Here is a 20419-nt window from a genome sequence, read left to right as displayed (position 1 = left end):
GCATTATATTCTGAGTCGCGTAATAACACGTTAGTTAGTGTGTGAATATCAGCAACAGTTGTATTTAAATCATATGGCAGGTTTGGTAAAGGAAAAGTCTCGCACAGTCTAGCTGTATGTCATCAGGTGAATTAGCTAAAACTTTATTACGGATGATCGGTTTGTATCACTGTTTCGTTGATCACAAAAAACGAATGAAAAACTCAGGCACCGGGAGGGAAATAATCACGCCTTTTATATTTAGCTGAATCACTTAGCTATTGCACAGTTCGCGATATGTAATGTAGGCCTATTACTCGAGAGCCGTAATTAACTGTTTACGGGGTTCTTTGTCAGGCACTGGCGCATAAACGACCACCAACTACATTCTGACCATCTAAAGCTGCGGAATGTAACGCTCCGTAGACAAATGAGGACACGAAACGTCACATACGCGACATCATATAGCCTATAAAGTAGCCTACTCCAACAAGTTGGTCACACAAATTATCATGAAACGAATGCGGCATGTTCGCTGCTCCGTAGTCGACTGCAAAGAGCAGCACAAATGCTTACATGTGATCCCAGACTCAGAAATAATAAAAGCGAAATGGGTTAATTTCATATATGAGGGCAAGGTCCCAGCAACACCTCGCAAATACCTGCTCGTGTGCGCTAACCACTTTTCATCTGACTGTTTTACCAACCTGGGGCAGTATAACGCGGGACTCGCAGGGAGACTGATTTTGAAAGGGGAATCAGTACCGACCATCCGCCAAAGAATTGCAGACGAGGCAAAGGTAAGTACTTTTAAAATGTCATTCACCAATAATTAATTCTACCTGTGATATCTCCCTGCAGCATACACTCTCGGGCTCTAGGCATTTTTCACACGTGGCATAAAAAAAGTATCAGGAAAGAGATTTAAAAAGTGCCTGGCAAGGTCCCAGCAACACTTTGCAAAAACCTGTTGGTGTGCGCTTAACACTTTTCCTCCGACTGACTGTTTCACCAACCTGGGCCAGTACAACGTTTGTGTTGGGATGAGGAGAAGTGTTAAAGGGGACATATTATTAAAAAAAATACCACTTTTTTTAGTGCTTCTGTTGAGTTATGTGTTCTCATCAAATGGTTATTTGTATTATTTTATATTGCTGAATTGTATTCATATTGTGTCAATTATACTCAGGTTATGTCTTATGTAAGTTATGGGGAAATGTACTAATGGGACTCTTAATTTGTTCCCCGATAAATCTATAAGAACCCCTTTCGTTTCCTGTGTAGCTCATACGGCTTTGAGCCATGCCACAGATACCGGTGTTCTGACAGTACTGTGAGATGTTTAGTAAGCTAATAAAGAAAACTGTACGTTTCTACTTTGAGTGACCTTTCATTAATTATTAATGAATGACGGTAACATATTTCATATCAACATGGATCTAGGAGAACAGAATTCAACAGCTTCTTCGCGTTAATTTGGGTATCTGGCATGTCTACCAACCCAAAAACGCTAGAATAAAACCATTCGCGCGTTTTGTTGAGGTTCCTCTATGTCAGAAACGTCATGCTTGAGTGACTGCGAATGAGGTTCCTATGTACTCCCTCCACATGATACAGTGGGAGGTTCCCTACATTGCCCCCCCCCCCCCCACACACACACACACTCGTTACAGATAAGACATTGGCCAGAGAACTTCATGGCCTTATTGCAAAGCTCGTATGCACGAGGAATAGTTAGCTAGCAGCATGAACACAAAAATGAAGTACTCAAGATGCAATGTGGTCGGCTGCACAGATCCTCACAGATCTGTACATAACCTTCCAATCTCAGAAGGCACAAGAGGGAAATGGGTGGATTTCATTTTTGAAGGCAATGTCCCAGGAAAAATTGGCAAAACTTTGCTTGTGTGCGCAAACCATTTTAAATTGGAATGTTTTACTAACCTGGGCCAATTTAACAATGGACTTGCAACCAGATTGACCTTGCAAGCCGGCTCCTTACCATCTATCCGTCGCAGTACAGACAAGGGAGATGTAAGTATTTTTTTCGCGGACAATAACCTTTAGTTAAAAAGAACAATAACTGTTTTAACATTAGCGTGTAAGACCTTGCCTCGGAGCCAGCTGGTGTATATAGCTGTTGCAGTTAGTTAATTCGCTAGAAATGTGGCCAATGTGTTGAATTTCTCTGTTGGCAATGTGATCCATTAGGCTAGTCTTGTATGCCTTGTACAGCAGTTCGTTTGGATGTAATTCGTGTGAGAACGTTTGCATGGGTATATAGTGCCTACCGCAAACAACAAGAAGATTTCTGTGAACCAGTTTGTTAGGTCTTCGAGATGTTGACACTAAAATAACCTGACAGTGAAATTGTAGGCTGTGTGTAAAACTTTAGCGACATTAGCATCTTGTAGTGTGTGTAGGAGCCAGCTGTTGTACAGCACTCGCTAAAAATGTGGCCAGCGAATGTTTGTGAGAACAGTGAGGCTAGCCTATTTAATCTAGGCTTACTTATACAGGAGATAGTTCGTTTAGATGTCTATGGAGTGGAATTTGTGTCGAAGTATATAACGTCTTTGTGAGAAATAGTTCTCTCATCCAGGGGCGGACTGGGGGAAAAAGTGGCCCGGGAGATACTGTCAGACCGGCCCACTCAATACAATAATAATCATAATAATAATAATAATAATAAACTTTATTTTTATAGCACCAAGGCGCGCTGCCCAATCAATGCATCGCACGTATCGACCAGTCAGTGGCCTTCTTGGAAAAATACCCTTACACTTACCATTATTTTGGATGATTACAAAGAAATTACATCATATATGTTTTTGTTTTATAACATTTGGATTCCCCAATGGAATACAATTATACTGGCTATTGTAACACTCCAAGGTAGGTATAGTTTGCTAGATGAATATGCTTAACTCTGGGCTAGTATCAGATGGTTATTAATAGGGTGACCAGACGTCCTCTTTTACCCGGACACGTCCTCTTTTACAGGACTTTTTATATGTCCAATCGACTCGGTTTGTTGTTTATATGCTACACGAATACTGTGAGGTCAAACAGAATATTGTAGGTCTTGAACTGAAGCTCTGGACTATTACTGTTAGCTTGCCGCTAACACTTTAACCGAAAACCCATTGGAACACATAGTGGCTAGCTAGCTAGCTGCTAATAAGTTACCTATAACGTTTAATTGATTGTTGTTTACTTTGCACATGAGCACATTTTGGGACGAATGACCCACTCCAATATTAGCGATCTCAGTCACTACGCGGAGTTTGAGTATCTAATCATGAATTTAATGATGACTTTATTGACAGCACAAAACTGTGGGTGCTTCCAACATAACCGCGAGCGCTAAAAAGCAAAGCCCAACTTTGCTACAGCCAAACATGATTTTCCTGACCACGCCCCCCATGCGACTTTACGCATAGCGATTTAACGCATGTAATTTGTGCCAAAGAATGGAAAGAGAAATTAATGAGCAGCGCATTAAAGCAGTATTGTTCGAGCAGAGCACCACATAAGACACGCTTCCTCTACTGTGGAGACACATACTGGGCATGTGTGAACACAGGCCTGCTGGCCAGACAGCTGAGCTGCAGCTATGCCCCCCCCCCCCCCCCCCTCTCCCCCTCGTTACAGATAAGACATTGGCCAGTGAACTTCATGGACTTATTGCAAAGCTCGTATGCACGAGGAATAGTTAGCTAGCAGCATGAACACAAAAATGAAGTCCTCAAGATGCGCTGTGGTCGGCTGCACAGATCCTCACAGATCTTTACATCACATTCCAATCTCACAAGGCACAAGAGGGAAATGGATGGATTTCATTTTTGAAGGCAATATCCCAGAAAGAATTGGCAAAGTTTTGTTTGTGTGCGCAAACCATTTTAAATTGGAATGTTTTACTAACCTGGGCCAATATAACAATGGACTTGCAACCAGATTGACCTTGCATGCTGGCTCCTTACCATCCCATCCGTAGCAGTACAGGCGAGGCAAATGTAAGTATTTTTTTTCGCGGACAGTAACTTTGAGTTAAAAAGAACAAAACTTTTTTAACATTAGCGTGTAAGACCTTGCCTCGGAGCCAGCTGGTGTATATAGCTGTTGCAGTTAGTTAGTTCGCTAGAAATGTGGGCAATGTGTTGAATTTCTCTGTTGGCAATGTGATCCATTAGGCTAGTCTTGTATGCCTTGTACAGCAGTTCGTTTGGATGTAATTCGTGTGAGAACGTTTGCATGGGTATATAGTGCCTACCGCAAACAACAAGAAGATTTCTGTGAACCAGTTTGTTAGGTCTTCGAGATGTTGACACTAAAATAACCTGACAGTGAAATTGTAGGCTGTGTGTAAAACTTTAGCGACATTAGCATCTTGTAGTGTGTGTAGGAGCCAGCTGGTGTACAGCACTCGCTAAAAATGTGGCCAGCGAATGTTTGTGAGAACAGTGAGGCTAGCCTATTTAATCTAGGCTTACTTATACAGGAGATAGTTCGTTTAGATGTCTATGGAGTGGAATTTGTGTCGAAGTATATAACGTCTTTGTGAGAAATAGTTCTCTCATCCAGGGGCGGACTGGGGGAAAAAGTGGCCCGGGAGATACTGTCAGACCGGCCCACTCAATACAATAATAATCATAATAATAATAATAAACTTTATTTTTATAGCACCAAGGCGCGCTGCCCAATCAATGCATCGCACGTATCGACCAGTCAGTGGCCTTCTTGGAAAAATACCCTTACACTTACCATTATTTTGGATGATTACAAAGAAATTACATCATATATGTTTTTGTTTTATAACATTTGGATCCACCAATGGAATACAATTATACTGGCTATTGTAACACTCCAAGGTAGGTATAGTTTGCTAGATGAATATGCTTAACTCTGGGCTAGTATCAGATGGTTATTAATAGGGTGACCAGACGTCCTCTTTTACCCGGACACGTCCTCTTTTACAGGACTTTTTATATGTCCAATCGACTCGGTTTGTTGTTTATATGCTACACGAATGCTGTGAGGTCAAACAGAATATTGTAGGTCTTGAACTGAAGCTCTGGACTATTACTGTTAGCTTGCCGCTAACACTTTAACCGAAAACCCATTGGAACACATAGTGGCTAGCTAGCTAGCTGCTAATAAGTTACCTATAACGTTTAATTGATTGTTGTTTACTTTGCACATGAGCACATTTTGGGACGAATGACCCACTCCAATATTAGCGATCTCAGTCACTACGCGGAGTTTGAGTATCTAATCATGTATTTAATGATGACTTTATTGACGGCACAAAACTGTGGGTGCTTCCAACATAACCGCGAGCGCTAAAAAGCAAAGCCCGCCTGGCTATCCCTAGCAAAGCCCAACTTTGCTACAGCCAAACATGATTTTCCTGACCACGCCCCCCATGCGACTTTACGCATAGCGATTTAACGCATGTAATTTGTGCCAAAGAATGGAAAGAGAAATTAATGAGCAGCGCATTAAAGCAGTATTGTTCGAGCAGAGCACCACATAAGACACGCTTCCTCTACTATGGAGACACATACTGGGCATGTGTGAACACAGGCCTGCTGGCCAGACAGCTGAGCTGCAGCTCTCCCCCTCTCCCACTCGTTACAGATAAGACATTGGCCAGTGAACTTCATGGACTTATTGCAAAGCTCGTATGCACGAGGAATAGTTAGCTAGCAGCATGAACACAAAAATGAAGTCCTCAAGATGCGCTGTGGTCGGCTGCACAGATCCTCACAGATCTTTACATCACATTCCAATCTCACAAGGCACAAGAGGGAAATGGATGGATTTCATTTTTGAAGGCAATATCCCAGAACGAATTGGCAAAGTTTTGTTTGTGTGCGCAAACCATTTTAAATTGGAATGTTTTACTAACCTGGGCCAATATAACAATGGACTTGCAACCAGATTGACCTTGCATGCCGGCTCCTTACCATCCATCCGTAGCAGTACAGGCGAGGCAAATGTAAGTATTTTTTTTCGTGGACAGTAACTTTGAGTTAAAAAGAACAAAACTTTTTTTTAACATTAGCGTGTAAGACCTTGCCTCGGAGCCAGCTGGTGTATATAGCTGTTGCAGTTAGTTAGTTCGCTAGAAATGTGGGCAATGTGTTGAATTTCTCTGTTGGCAATGTGATCCATTAGGCTAGTCTTGTATGAGCACCGTACAGCAGTTCGTTTGGATGTAATTCGTGTGAGAACGTTTGCATGGGTATATAGTGCCTACCGCAAACAACAAGAAGATTTCTGTGAACCAGTTTGTTAGGTCTTCGAGATGTTGACACTAAAATAACCTGACAGTGAAATTGTAGGCTGTGTGTAAAACTTTAGCGACATTAGCATCTTGTAGTGTGTGTAGGAGTCATGTAGTCATTTAGCCAGCTGGTGTACAGCACCCGCTAAAAATGTGGCCAGGGAATGTTTGTGAGAACAGTGAGGCTAGCTTATTTAATCTAGGCTTACTTATACAGGAGATAGTTCGTTTAGATGTCTATGGAGTGGAATTTGTGTCGAAGTATATAATGTCTTTGTGAGAAATAGTTCTCTCATCCAGGGGCGGACTGGGGGGAAAACGTGGCCCGGGAGATACTGTCAGACCGGCCCACTCAATACAATAATAATCATAATAATAATAATAAACTTTATTTTTATAGCACCAAGGCGCGCTGCCCAATCAATGCATCGCACATATCGACCAGTCAGTGGCCTTCTTGGAAAAATACCCCTACACTTACCATTATTTTGGATGATTACAAAGAAATTACATCATATATGTTTTTTTTTTATAACTTTTGGATCCACCAATGGAATAAAATTATACTGGCTATTGTAACACTCCAATGTAGGTATAGTTTGCTAGATGAATATGCTTAACTCTGGGCTAGTATCAGATGGTTATACATATATATTATATATATTATACAACTACAGCCTTAAGGAATGAATGTCCACACAATAAAGAAGCTGGAATCAGAGGGTAGAATTAGTATGAACTATATTGTAGAAATTAACAGAATAGAACATATGATGGGGTGTGAACATCAGTGGTATCAGTAGTGTTGCATGCTGGGTGTGTGATTGTGTGTGTGTGTGTGTGTGTGTGTGTGTGTAGGGGTGTTGAAGGTGCATAACAAAACAATAAGTTAAGTAACAGAACCTAAACTAACTGCCAGCCCGGGTGCATTAGTCACATGGTAATAAAAAAACAATATCAGTATACTCATGTGTTATTATTACCTCACTATCTAATCTAGATAACATATTAACATTGTTTATAATGTTAGTGTTATGTGTAACACGGTGATTTTAGCATAACAAGCTAGCTGGTCAACTTATTTGACATACGTTATTAGAAATTATAAGATTGCCCTCTTTACAACTACCACCATAGATAGCTTGCTCATCGATTGTAAACAAGTGACTACGTCTAACATGTTAAATTAGATAATCTCGATATCAGTGTCAGCTTGCTGATTTTACCAGATCATAACGGTCTCAATTTTGGAAATGTATCTACCTAAAGTTAGATAGGCTAGCTTGTAGGGAACGTTACCTCATCTTTGAAAAGCAAGCTAACAATGGCCAGGTCAAGGACACAACTTACTTTCGGATCACTGTCAGCAGTCGGTGGTTTCCCAAATAAATCAGATATTTTTAAATATTTTGATACACCTTCCTCCCATCCATCTTTTCTTTTTCTCCATTTACGTTTTGGTGCCGATGACATGCTCTCACTGTCAAAAACGACTTTGTCTGGCAGCCAGTGACGCTGTTGAGTAGGCGCACAAGAACATACGTTCAATTTAAGAATCATCATCCTAAATCCTCACATCTGAGAACACTTCGGCTGTGTAAGAACCCATTTTCAGGCGTTCATGAGTCAGGCGGAGACCTTTTCCTACATTGGTCTTTCGAAGTCCGTAGGAACACATTTCAGAAGACACTTTTCGAAAAATAGGCACCATGAGTGTGAATACAAATCGCGAGCAGTAGTATAAATATCATTCAGTGATTTCTAACGATTTAAAATCAGAGTAAATTATACGTGTTCTGTGAAGCACATACTTGTCAGTGCCGGCGAAAGGGAAGGGAGGGCCGGTTGGAGAAGGACGGGGGCCCCAACCCCGTCGGCCCACCCTTTGCTTGAATAGTACACAAGCAAAACCAGTACATCTGTATCATCACATTTCACAATGAGACGAGAATTTGACTGTGCAAGGTGTATTGCATGTAACACCAGTCTTGTGTCAGCCTCCTCCTGGTCACTGTAAAGGTCTGTCAAGCAGTCAACGCCTGACCTGCTAACCCTCTTGACCTCCTCACCATTTTCAAAGCCACCTGCCAAGATGACAGTGTTCTCTGAAGTGATTCTCTTTGGCCAAGCTGGTGATATAGTTGCTGACAATGCAACATAGAGCAGCCTTGTTCCCACTGATCTTCAGGTACTTTCTGTAATTTGGAAGCCTTTCTTGTCCTGTGATAATATGGGTGCGTCTGCTGGTTTGGATGGTGCCTCTTCTCTGCCTTTCAAAATCTTTGACTGAGTGTTGATGGTCATACCTGTCAAACACTAAAACAACACAGCTGATGCCTCCCTTTCCCATTAAAGTTGTGATCTTTTTCCAGACACACTCGCCCAGGTCATTGAAAGTATGAAAGCCTGAGTCATGGAGACTCTGTAGAAGAGCCATGCCATCAATGATGTATGCTGATGGTTCCTCAACATTAGGCAACTGCTGTGTCTCTTCAACGACAGACTCCAATCTCTTAGCAAGGTCAGCTTTTGTTGTCTTCCTCATGCTTCCATCATCATAAAACAAAGAGGGCGGGACAGCTGCCAGTTCGTGAGACATCACAGTCTCCATGGACACCTCTCTTTGCTTGGAGACAGCAAGTAGCCTTCGGAAGAGCACATCTGAGTCCATGTGAACCTGTCTTGATATGCTGACTCCAACTGATGTTTTCATGTCCGTGAAGGTTGCACACCGATTTCTTTTCTCAGGCTCCCAGACGCTCTTTGTTCTTTTCAAATTTGACAGACGTTGTTCAATAAAGATGTTATTCTGCTTCGCACCATTTTGAAGGAAGCTTGAGCGCTCTTTTGCAACTTTCTCAGATGCAACCTGACCACTTGCAATGTTGATCAGTTCCTCAGGAATGTTATCAAGGTCAAAGGGATTCTGCTTCTGCTCCACGGCTTCCATTATCTTCTGTATGTCTCTCTCGTCTCTGTCCATTCTGGATGCTCCATGCTCCTGGTGTGCTTTCGGGCTCTTTGCATCAGTGTCACAAAGATCTTTCATGGCTTCCACATATGCCGTGGTCACATGTCTCGTCATCAGCCATCTTGTGAGAGCTCCCTTTCGTAATGTGAAGCCAACAACTCCACCCTGACTCTTGCCTTCCCGATTGATGGTTTGCTTGAGTGCCTGATCTGTAGCCACACAGTTGAAGCTTCCATGCTCAGACCGGCGAACAACAAATCCACCTTGCTGCATGAATGTGTATGCTTCTGGTTGTTCATGTTCAAGGGCTTTCACTTCTGCAACATAGACTGGCATGTACTTAGCATAATTGGTCCTTCCAGCAGCTCTGAACCAAGGCATTACTTCACACATGCAATTCAGGTGAAGTTGAAAGTCAGCTTCACGCTCTGAACGAAGGATCCTTAGCAACAGATCAGCACCATTTATGAACGTTAACCAGAATGCAAAGGTTGCTGATTGCTTAACTCCCTCATTTGTGAACATCTGGATTCTCTTCTGGATCTGATGGAGTTCAGTCTCCACCTCACCGATGAGCAGTTGAGCAGTGGCCTTGTCATTACCATGAAATGCATGCTGTACATCTCGTAGGAGTTGCTCTTGTGCTTCAGTCATTGCACATAGCCCTTGTTGTTCAAGCCATGATTGCATGGCTTTTCAGAAGAGCCTAAACAGGGCCTCAGAGGCTAACTTTATGCTCCTACCCAGTTTGGAGAGATTGCGCAATCCTAGGTGAGGCACTGCCTCACTATCTCCCATAGACCAGGGGTTCTCAAACTTTTTGGGCCCAGGGACCCCTCAAAGGGTAGAACATTTTCCGAGGACCCCCTCATAATCACATCCCAAATTAAACCATATAGGCTTATAGCTATTTGTAATGTTTTATGCTTTTGGACTCTTTTACTCTAAAATCATATAGTACTAATATTACAAGAGTTTTAGATAATCATTGTATTACATTCGGCATTACTTGACAGTATGTAGGATAGATTTGTAAATTATTTTTTGGAAAATGTGCTGAGAAGCTAAATAATGTTTACCTTACATAAAAATCAAATATTGATGGAATACATTTTTTTATCAAAGCAGATTGTAGGGTTTTCCTACGGAGATGATTCTGAAGATTTATTTTTAACAAACATGAAATATCCCCCTAATGTTATCCAAAACTGGTATCCCAGACTGACACTGTGTGTGTGTGTGTGTGTGTGTGTGTGTCATCAATGAGAAGGGTGTTCCTGTCTCTCAGCACATAGTTTGTCCAGTGCAGTTTATTTACCCGGTCTTGTTGTCACTGAACGATGGCAACCTTTGGAAACCAGAAATCTGCAGTTGTTTTATGGCTGATGTGATGAGCACTTGTCTGTATTAGCGTTGTCACGAACACTTAACAAATGGCATTTATAGTATTATCCTCCAGCAAGATACTAATGGAAACAACATGGTGACATCACTGCATTGATTATACACGTATAGCGTTTTCTTTATGGCAGTTAACATCACTAGCGTGAAAAGTGTGGTTTAGTTACGTTAACCACACTGCATTATGATCATTGTACTACGCATAGTCAAAATTATGTGATGGGGAAAATCGCTTGTCGCTAAACTAGGCTAAGACCTTGTGGGTCTTCATGTTTTTAATCACATTTGCTAACCTGTTGTTCTTTGAACTCTCTGAAAAGTTCGGGGTGTTTGTCTGAGAGGTCCTTAGCCATATTTTACGTGTTACCTCCCTTTGCCTGAGTGGCTTTGAAGCATGTTTTACAGACGGGTCTCTGTGTGTCGATGGGCTTTCCCTCACAGTCTGCTTCGTATCCGAAGTAATTCCAGATCTCCCTTATTTTTTTAAAACAAGCCGAGGACGGTCGGCCAGAGCTCCTGCACATGAGGCCATGTCTCCCCTGAGATGAGTGAAGGCTGTCTGTTGCATGGGTGAGAGTTGGGCAGCCCCGCCCTTGCAGTCAATGCGTGCAGGCAGCCTGACAGGGAGCGGAACAGTGAGTGCGCTCTGATTGCGTGCTATTTTAATGAAGTAACTATACTTATACTTTTCAAAACTTGTCTAGTATCGGTACAGCGTGTAACATTAGTCTACATGTTTTGTATACTGTATTGCAATAAAAAAATTAAATAAAATAAAAAAACCTTTGGAAGCCAGACTTTTTCGCGGACCCCAAGGGGTCGCGTTTTGTTTTGTCGCGCGTTTTGTTGAGGTTCCTCTATGTCAGAAACGTCATGCTTGACTGACTGCGAATGAGGTTCCTGTGTACTCCCTCCACATGATACAGTGGGAGGTTCATTGCCTCTCCCCCCTCTCCCACTCGTTACAAATAAGACATTTGCCAGAGAACTTCATGGACTTATTGCAAAGCTCGTATGCACGAGGAATAGTTAGCTAGCAGCATGAACACAAAAATGAAGTCCTCAAGATGCGCTGTGGTCGGCTGCACAGATCCTCACAGATCTATACATCTCCTTCCAATCTCACAAGGCACAAGAGGGAAATGGATGGATTTCATTTTTGAAGGCAATATCCCAGAAAGAATTGGCAAAGTTTTGTTTGTGTGCGCAAACCATTTTAAATTGGAATGTTTTACTAACCTGGGCCAATATAACAATGGACTTGCAACCAGATTGACCTTGCATGCCGGCTCCTTACCATCTATCCGTAGCAGTACAGGCGAGGCAAATGTAAGTATTTTTTTCGCGGACAATAACTTTTAGTTAAAAATAACAATATATTTTTTACCATTAGCGTGTAAGACCTTGCCTCGGAGCCAGCTGGTGTATATAGCTGTTGCAGTTAGTTAGTTCGCTAGAAATGTGGCCAATGTGTTCAATTTCTCTGTTGGCAATGTGATCCATTAGGCTAGTCTTGTATGAACACTGTACAGCAGTTCGTTTGGATGTAATTCGTGTGAGAACGTTTGCGTGGGTATATAGTGCCTACCGCAAACAACAAGAAGATTTCTGTGAACCAGTTTGTTAGGTCTTCGAGATGTTGACACTAAAATAACCTGACAGTGAAATTGTAGGCTGTGTGTAAAACTTTAGCGACATTAGCATCTTGTAGTGTGTAGGAGCCAGCTGGTGTACAGCACTCGCAAAAAATATGGCCAGCGAAAAAAACATTCCCTTGTGAAAGGGCTTTGTGTTGGGGTGGAGAAAGGTGTGAATAGTCCGCCTGCATATATGATTCAAGGCAATTAGCCTCCCTGTTGACACCGTTCGAGTTTCGACACAACAATGATGGCGTCATACATGTTAAATGGGAACTTATTTGTTCATGAACGACGTGATTAGCAGCTAAGAGACTCACCTGCATTTACCAAAACATGCATAAAATTGCTGCTTTGTTGTTTAGGCAAGCACAGCTAGAGTACATAACAAGGCCTGCCAAACGGATCAAGCAAAGATGTGCACAGTTGGCACGCAGCTTTGTATGAAAACACTGCGGCCTCACTACAAAAGTACAGGTTTGTTTGCCCTCAGTTACTTCCTCATGGCATTGATTGTGTCTCTGTGTTAAAGTTGTAACAGCATCTCATTTTTTAATTTGTTGTGACTCCAAGGATACTGAATGTCTGTTTTATCATAGGGTCACAGAAAACTGTGTCCTGCACTGATGTCTGTTTTCAAACCTCAGCTGTGGCCTTCAAAGCATCACAGCCATTGCTTCCCCTCTCGGACTAGAGTTCCTTGTGTTTCACTTGATTCTGGCCTCATGCTGGTGTCACATTTGTTTGTGTTTCTGTTCCAGCAACTCAGACTCCTGCAGTGACGCACATTTCCCTTGACGAGAGTGTGGACTTTATGGCATCCGGTGCAAAAAAAACAATGAGAAAATCGAGAGGTACAGTAAAAACATTTCCCTAATTTGTGTCTCCAGTAGTTTGCAATGTGTGTGTGCACATTTTATAATTATTATACACAACATTCAAAAGGCTATCCCATACCACATTACCTTACAAATGATCAGGGGGTGGCTAATAATACTTTAACAAAACGTGAAATAAATGAACACGTAATTGAACGTTTATGTAAGGTTGCTACTGCGGTACAATAAAGGCGCACTAAGATTTTCTCAGCATGGTTCACATATAAAATCCTACCAGAGTGAAACTGTACCAGACACTAATCAGACATGTAAGTATCAATCATATATGTATCAGACATATTGATCAGACATGTTAGTATCAATCATATATGTATCAGACATATTGATCAGACATGTTAGTATCAATCATATATGTATCAGACATATTGATCAGACATGTTAGTATCAATCATATATGTATCAGACATATTGATCAGACATGTTAGTATCAATCATATATGTATCAGACACTAATCAGACATGTTAGTATCAATCATATTTGTATCAGACATGTTAGTATCAATCATATATGTATCAGACATATTGATCAGACATGTTAGTATCAATCATATATGTATCAGACATATTGATCAGACATGTTAGTATCAATCATATATGTATCAGACATATTGATCAGACATGTTAGTATCAATCATATATGTATCAGACACTAATCAGACATGTTAGTATCAATCATATATGTATCAGACATATTGATCAGACATGTTAGTATCAATCATATATGTATCAGACATGTTAGTATCAGTCATATATGTATCCGACATATTGATCAGACATGTAAGTATCAATCATATATGTATCAGACATATTGATCAGACATGTTAGTATCAATCATATATGTATCAGACACTAATCAGACATGTAAGTATCAATCATATATGTATCAGACATATTGATCAGACATGTTAGTATCAATCATATATGTATCAGACATATTGATCAGACATGTTAGTATCAATCATATATGTATCAGACATATTGATTAGACATGTTAGTATCAATCATATATGTATCAGACATATTGATCAGACATGTTAGTATCAATCATATATGTATCAGACATATTGATCAGACATGTAAGTATCAATCATATATGTATCAGACATATTGATCAGACATGTTAGCATCAATCATATATGTATCAGACATATTGATCAGACATGTTAGTATCAATCATATATGTATCAGACATATTGATCAGACATGTTAGTATCAATCATATATGTATCAGACACTAATCAGACATGTTAGTATCAATCATATATGTATCAGACATATTGATCAGACATGTTAGTATCAATCATATATGTATCAGACATATTGATCAGACATGTTAGTATCAATCATATAGGTATCAGACATATTGATCAGACATGTTAGTATCAATCATATATGTATCAGACACTAATCAGACATGTTAGTATCAATCATATATGTATCAGACACTAATCAGACATGTTAGTATCAATCATATATGTATCAGACATATTGATCAGACATGTTAGTATCAAACATATATGTATCAGACATATTGATCAGACATGTTAGTATCAATCATATATGTATCAGACATATTGATCAGACATGTTAGTATCAATCATATATGTATCAGACATATTGATCAGACATGTTAGTATCAATCATATATGTATCAGACACTAATCAGACATGTTAGTATCAATCATATATGTATCAGACATATTGATCAGACATGTTAGTATCAAACATATATGTATCAGACATATTGATCAGACATGTTAGTATCAATCATATATGTATCAGACATATTGATCAGACATGTTAGTATCAATCATATATGTACCAGACACTAATCAGACATGTAAGTATCAATCATATATGTACCAGACACTAATCAGACATGTTAGTATCAATCATACATGTATCAGACATATTGATCAGACATTTTAGTATCAATCATACATGCATCACACATATTTATATAAATGGTTTAGTAGGCCTTAGTACTCAAGTTAGATTATCATATTTATATATTTATATTTACCTTTACAGACTCCAAGTGTGTTTCTTCCTTCATGCTGAACAGGTAAGTTGATTTTTTTTTGTGAGTATTACTTGCGCAGAGATAACTGTTGCATTAAAATGAGTTAGTGATTTCCTGAACTGTGTGCATTAAAGTAAGACTATGCCACAATTTGACACTTTCTGAGGTATGGTTTTATAGGCAACTAGTTTTGGTACCATCCTCAAATTCATTTTGATAGCGGATGGTCATGTGGAAGAACACAAACACCTGTGTCTTCCCCACTATCCATCCAGGACATGCACTATGTAGTTCTGTTTACCGGGCTGGAATACCCTGCAAAAATGGAAGAAACGCTTTCACAGCATGAGATTTCCAGCTATATTGTCAAAAGACACCAGTTAGTTTGTTGGCACGCTTCTATCAGTGTCAACTGAACTATTGGTGGTGTTTTGCTAGGTTTTTGAATGCCTTTTAGGTCGTTAGCTTGCTTGTTTTGGAACAGAACTCCTTATTGCTGTATTAAAGGAATCTGACCGCAGGGATTAGCTATGGTGAGCTCAGAGTTCCTGTGCAAATTTAATTTTGGATTTAAAATGATTGAAAAAGATAGTAGAGCAGAGTAAAGAGTTTGATTTAATCATATTTGCATTTGCATATTATTATTTTTTATGATAGGTTATTCAAATATCCTAATCAGAATCGTGTATTGTATTGTATTGTTTCAAGATATATCTGTGTGTGTATCCCTGCTCACTCCACTTCACTGGTGTGCTGGACCAAACTTGTTGTTACATCACGCGTCTCTATTGTGTTGCTGAAGGGACACCTTAGTGTCGGAGGCTGTTGTGCAGATTGCCAGCCTGCTGCAGCTGTTCCAGAGGTGCTTAGGGTGCTGCAGTCAGGTGTGCAGGATCACCACGCGCCGCGACGGGCCCGTCCTCCACGTGGTGCAGCAGTGTTGGACGTGCCGCCACCGCAGAGAGTGGGCCAGCCATCCCCCAGACCACCTGTTCACAGACAGTCACCAGGTAATGGGCTGGCTCGGTTTGTTTTTGTTTGTTTGTTTTGTTATACATTTAGTCATTTAGCAGACGCTTTTATCCAAAGCGACTTACAAGGATGTATACACATTTTACATTAACACTGATGGCACACTGCACATCAGGAGCAATTAGGGGTTCAGTGTCTTGCTCAAGGACGCTTCGACAGGGAATTGAACTAGCAACCTTCTGATTACTAAACGACTTCTCTACCTCCTGTACCACTGTCGCCCCGTCTGTTTGTTTGTGCTTCTTTCAAATGAGCTGGTTATCTATGACTGACGTCTGGGTGAGGATCGACCCCGTCTTTATGATAGTGATGCTTTATGACATATTCAGTCGTTGGATCATTATGAGTTATTAGTTACTACAGTCTGACCCAAAGACATTGTTGCTGTACATTGACAGTGGTGTGTGTGTGTGTGTGTGTGTGAGCCAAAGACATTGTTGCTGTACATTGTACCTTAGGTGTTGTGACTGTTTGCGTTGAATAATGCAAGAGTATGTGTTATTAAAGAGTATTAAAGGAGATTATGCATTATTAAAGGAGAGTATGTATTATTAAAGGAGAGTATGTATTATTAAAGAGTATTAAAGGAGAGTATGTATTATTAAAGAGTATTAAAGGAGAGTATGTATTATTAGAGACTATTAAAGGTGAGTATGTATTATTAAAGACTTAGGTGTACGTTTTGGAAAACTGTATGCTCCTTCTCTCACTGGCAGATGATTAAAACCACTGTATGTTTCATATAGGCAGCAGAGGAGTCAGTGGAACGGTCATGTGAAGGCATTGACATAGATATGGAGGAGGAGATGACCGAGGAGGAGGAGGAGGAGGAGGAACAGGAACAGGAGGAACAGAAGTCAAAGAGGAAAAGGAATGACAGTGACGCTGAGTGGGCTCCGAATATTGAAGAATTCGTGCAGATGTCGGGCGAGGAGTCTGGTTCGGAGGAGGAGGAGGAGGGCAGTCCTTTGTTGTTGGCGTGGTGCCGTGACTGTGGGGAGGAGTCCAGCACCTGCTGTTCCGAGCAGGACCACCGTCAGCTCTACTGCTGTGTTCAGTGCGGCTACAGGGAAGACCACCAAGGTCCTGCCTGCACAGATGGCCAAGAAACCCAAAACATGGACAATCCCAAAGCCCCCACTGCTAGTAATGATGTTAGTGAGTTGAGCAGCAGCAAAGAACAGGGTTCTGTGAACAGCAGCGCACAAGGAGTCGACACAACTGAAGGCCAAGAAGACACCAGCAGCAGTGACCAGGACAACAACACTACTTCCCAACTGGAGTCCTCCAACAGCTGCCACCAAGAGGCAACAGTCTCCAAGGAGACGCATAACATTCCAATGTTTGCCATCTACTTCAGGGACCTGTACAGTCTACAGAGTCATGTGGAGCAGTCCCATGGTTTTAAACGCGAGCTCTGCCCAGACTGTGGGAAATTTATCATCAGACGGGACAGCAGGTGTTCGCACGTCTGCGATCACAAAATCAAGCCGTTCTCCTGTCTCACCTGCGGCAGGTGCTTCACCAGTCCAGCAGGGCTGCACATGCACTCTCAGGTGCACACCGAGGGCCATGCGCTGCCCTGCCGATACTGCTACAAGACATTCAGGTTTCAGGAAGACAAGCTGAGGCATGAAAAGATCCACTTGGAGGAGAGGCTGAAGTACCGCTGCCCCGACTGCCCCAAGCGATTTACGGACCGCTACAGTCGGAGCGCTCACCGGAAAACTCACTGGAAACATGGCAGGTTCTTCTGCAAAGTTTGTGACAAGGGCTTCGCCGATTTCGATCACCTCAAGAGACACGAGGTGGTGCATACCGGCCTGAAGTCCTACACCTGTGAGCAGTGCGACCGCTCCTTCAACCAGCCAGGAAACCTCAAGTCCCATATGCGCGTCCACACAGGGCAGAAACCCTTCAAGTGCCAGGACTGTGGGCAGTGCTTTAACCACAACGTCAGCCTCAAGAACCACATGCAGCGCCACCACAGACCCAAAGGGGATGAAGGTGAGGGGGAGACAGAGGAGATTGGCGACGACTATGATGATTACGTGCTGTAGGACTCAACAGGGAAACACACATGATCGGAATTTGGTCATTAGGCCTTTGGAATTTTGCCTTGCACCCAATTCAAGTTCTGTAAAGTTGTGTTCAGTTTTTTCATGTTGGGTGGATTTTTGGTAACTGATAAACTCAGATGCCACATCTATCCCTCTCTCTCAATCTCTGTCCCCCTCTCTCTTTCTCTCTCCGTCCCTCTCTCTATATATCTCCATCCCTCTCTCTATATATCTCCATCCCTCTCTCTGTCTCTCCATCAATCTCTCTATCCCTCTCTCTATCCCTCTCTCTATCCCTCTCTCTATCTCTCTCTCCCAAAGGCAACCTCCTCTTCCACACATTCAGATCCACAAGAGACATTTGATCCAGGTGCTACTGCCTCCACATTGTTTCTGGTTGTCCTGACACATGTGAAGAGCCACTTCTGGGTGAAGCAATGGTAGCACTGCCCAAGTCTCCTCCAGTGTGTGTGTGTGTGTGTGTGTGTGTGTGTGTGTGTGTGTGTGTGTGTGTGTGTGTGTGTGTCATTGTTTAAGGCTGTGTTGAGGTTGAGGACAACTGTTTCTGTAAGGTGGGTTAGTTAGCAGGTCTATCTCTCTCCTAGTCTCAGCCTTCAGCCTCCCCCACACCCATCTGTACTGCCCCTTCACACACACACACACACACACACCCACCCATCTGTACTGCCCCGTCTCACACACACACCCCCATCTGTACTGCCCCGTCACACACACACCCATCTGTACTGCCCCGCCACACACACACACACACACACGCACGCACACACATTTGGGGCGAGGAAGATGAAGAAAGGGGGGTGTACAATGACCGAAAGTGGAACAAAAACGAACTTGATCTCAGGTTTCCATTCTAGTGTCTGGAGGTTAGGGTTGAGGACATAGGACTGAATGGGCTCTGCACTAAAGATGAAGTTATGTTTGTCATGCTGACAAGATTCTTCTCAACTCCTGTTCTAGAACTAAGTATGAGAATTTATAAAGACTTTAGGAACTGAGCATGAGAACTTGGTCCTAAGGACTGCCAAGATACTTCTCTCAACTCCTGTTCATGTTTTAGGGACTGTGGCTTGGAATGTCTTTAAGAACTAAGTATGAGAATGTATAAAGACTTTAAGAACTAAGTATGAGAACTTGGTCCTAAGGACATCATTTTAGTATTAGTCCAATGGTGAGGAGCTAATCAGAACTAGGTATTGTTTCCTTAGCTAGGCTGAGGTGGATTGTTGTGAACCCTCAACCTGCTGTTTTGTATCAAGACACCGTTTTCAGTTGACTTTACATTCCTGTTTATGTTCAAAATAAACTAAATATTGTGTCATGGAAGTGTTTGTGTCCTGTTGTGCTGAGATAAAGGGGACTTCAGCATTCATTCTCACTTATTCTATTGTAGTTTAAGATAACACTGTCTTCAGACAAATAGGAAGCCTTCTCCTGCGGAATAATCTTCCTGTCTCCATCCGAGAAGCAGATACCCTTTCCATGTTTAAGTCTAGACTTAAAAAACATTCCTCTTTAGTGCATCCTATAGTTAGGAATAATAATTGAAGATCAGGCATATTAAATATGGGATAAGGAAGAAAAAGGAAGACAGTTATACAACATTCAAAAGGAGAACCCTGTTAACACATGCAAGCCTAAATAATGGTCTTAGGTTAATAAGAAAACATCGGTCCGGGGCATGTTTTAACTGTGGGGAAATAGACACGTTCTTTTAGAATGCAGGGAATATGCAGAAAAAAGGGAGGTTTTAGTTGCAACATGTGGGTTGACATTTACTAGCCCACTGAGTTTAGCACCTGGGACACAATCCATGACCAAAGCTGTTTTGACATTTCAAAGAAAAGCTGATTGTGCAAATAGAATTCAATTTGTGTTATTCTTATTTTTTTTATTGTATTTTTCAATATATCCAATAGTATTCAAACCTCAATTCAGTTTATGGCGGTAATGCACTGTAAATGCAAACTCATACACTCAGTTCCAGTCGATTTCGTAGAGAAGTCTACATTTCTCAATACACATTGTATTACTTACTAGCGGATCTTAAGCGCTCCAAAATCTTGGCGACATACAACCATGTATACAACAGCGACCAATGAGATATCTG

The 20419-nt window shown here is 41.5% G+C and overlaps 1 protein-coding gene across 5 annotated transcripts; it reads left to right on the top strand.

Annotated features, from left to right (window-relative positions):
- The first annotated feature begins 1636 nt into the window (after nucleotides 1-1636).
- On the top strand, nucleotides 1637-18948 carry LOC105898021 (zinc finger and SCAN domain-containing protein 2-like). 5 transcript variants are annotated; one of them, XM_031563363.2, is made up of 7 exons: nucleotides 1637-2013; nucleotides 12643-12754; nucleotides 13039-13131; nucleotides 15208-15241; nucleotides 16002-16209; nucleotides 16978-18238; nucleotides 18613-18948. In XM_031563363.2, exons 1-7 carry the CDS (start codon nucleotides 1726-1728, stop codon nucleotides 18654-18656), a joined length of 2040 nt encoding a protein of 679 aa, XP_031419223.1. In that variant the 5' UTR covers nucleotides 1637-1725; the 3' UTR covers nucleotides 18657-18948. The 5 variants fall into 5 exon arrangements, with proteins under 5 accessions (XP_031419223.1, XP_031419224.1, XP_031419221.1 ...); XM_031563364.2 differs by lacking the exon at nucleotides 18613-18948 and having other exon boundaries at nucleotides 16978-17031; nucleotides 17077-18511; XM_031563361.2 differs by lacking the exon at nucleotides 18613-18948 and having other exon boundaries at nucleotides 1638-2013; nucleotides 16978-18511.
- Nucleotides 18949-20419: the final 1471 nt, after the last annotated feature.

Source organism: Clupea harengus, chromosome 25 (assembly GCF_900700415.2).
Source record: "Clupea harengus chromosome 25, Ch_v2.0.2, whole genome shotgun sequence".
Taxonomy (NCBI): domain Eukaryota; kingdom Metazoa; phylum Chordata; class Actinopteri; order Clupeiformes; family Clupeidae; genus Clupea; species Clupea harengus.
The sequence above is the reverse complement of the archived record's forward strand: the minus strand, read 5'-3'. Positions and strand labels throughout refer to the sequence as shown.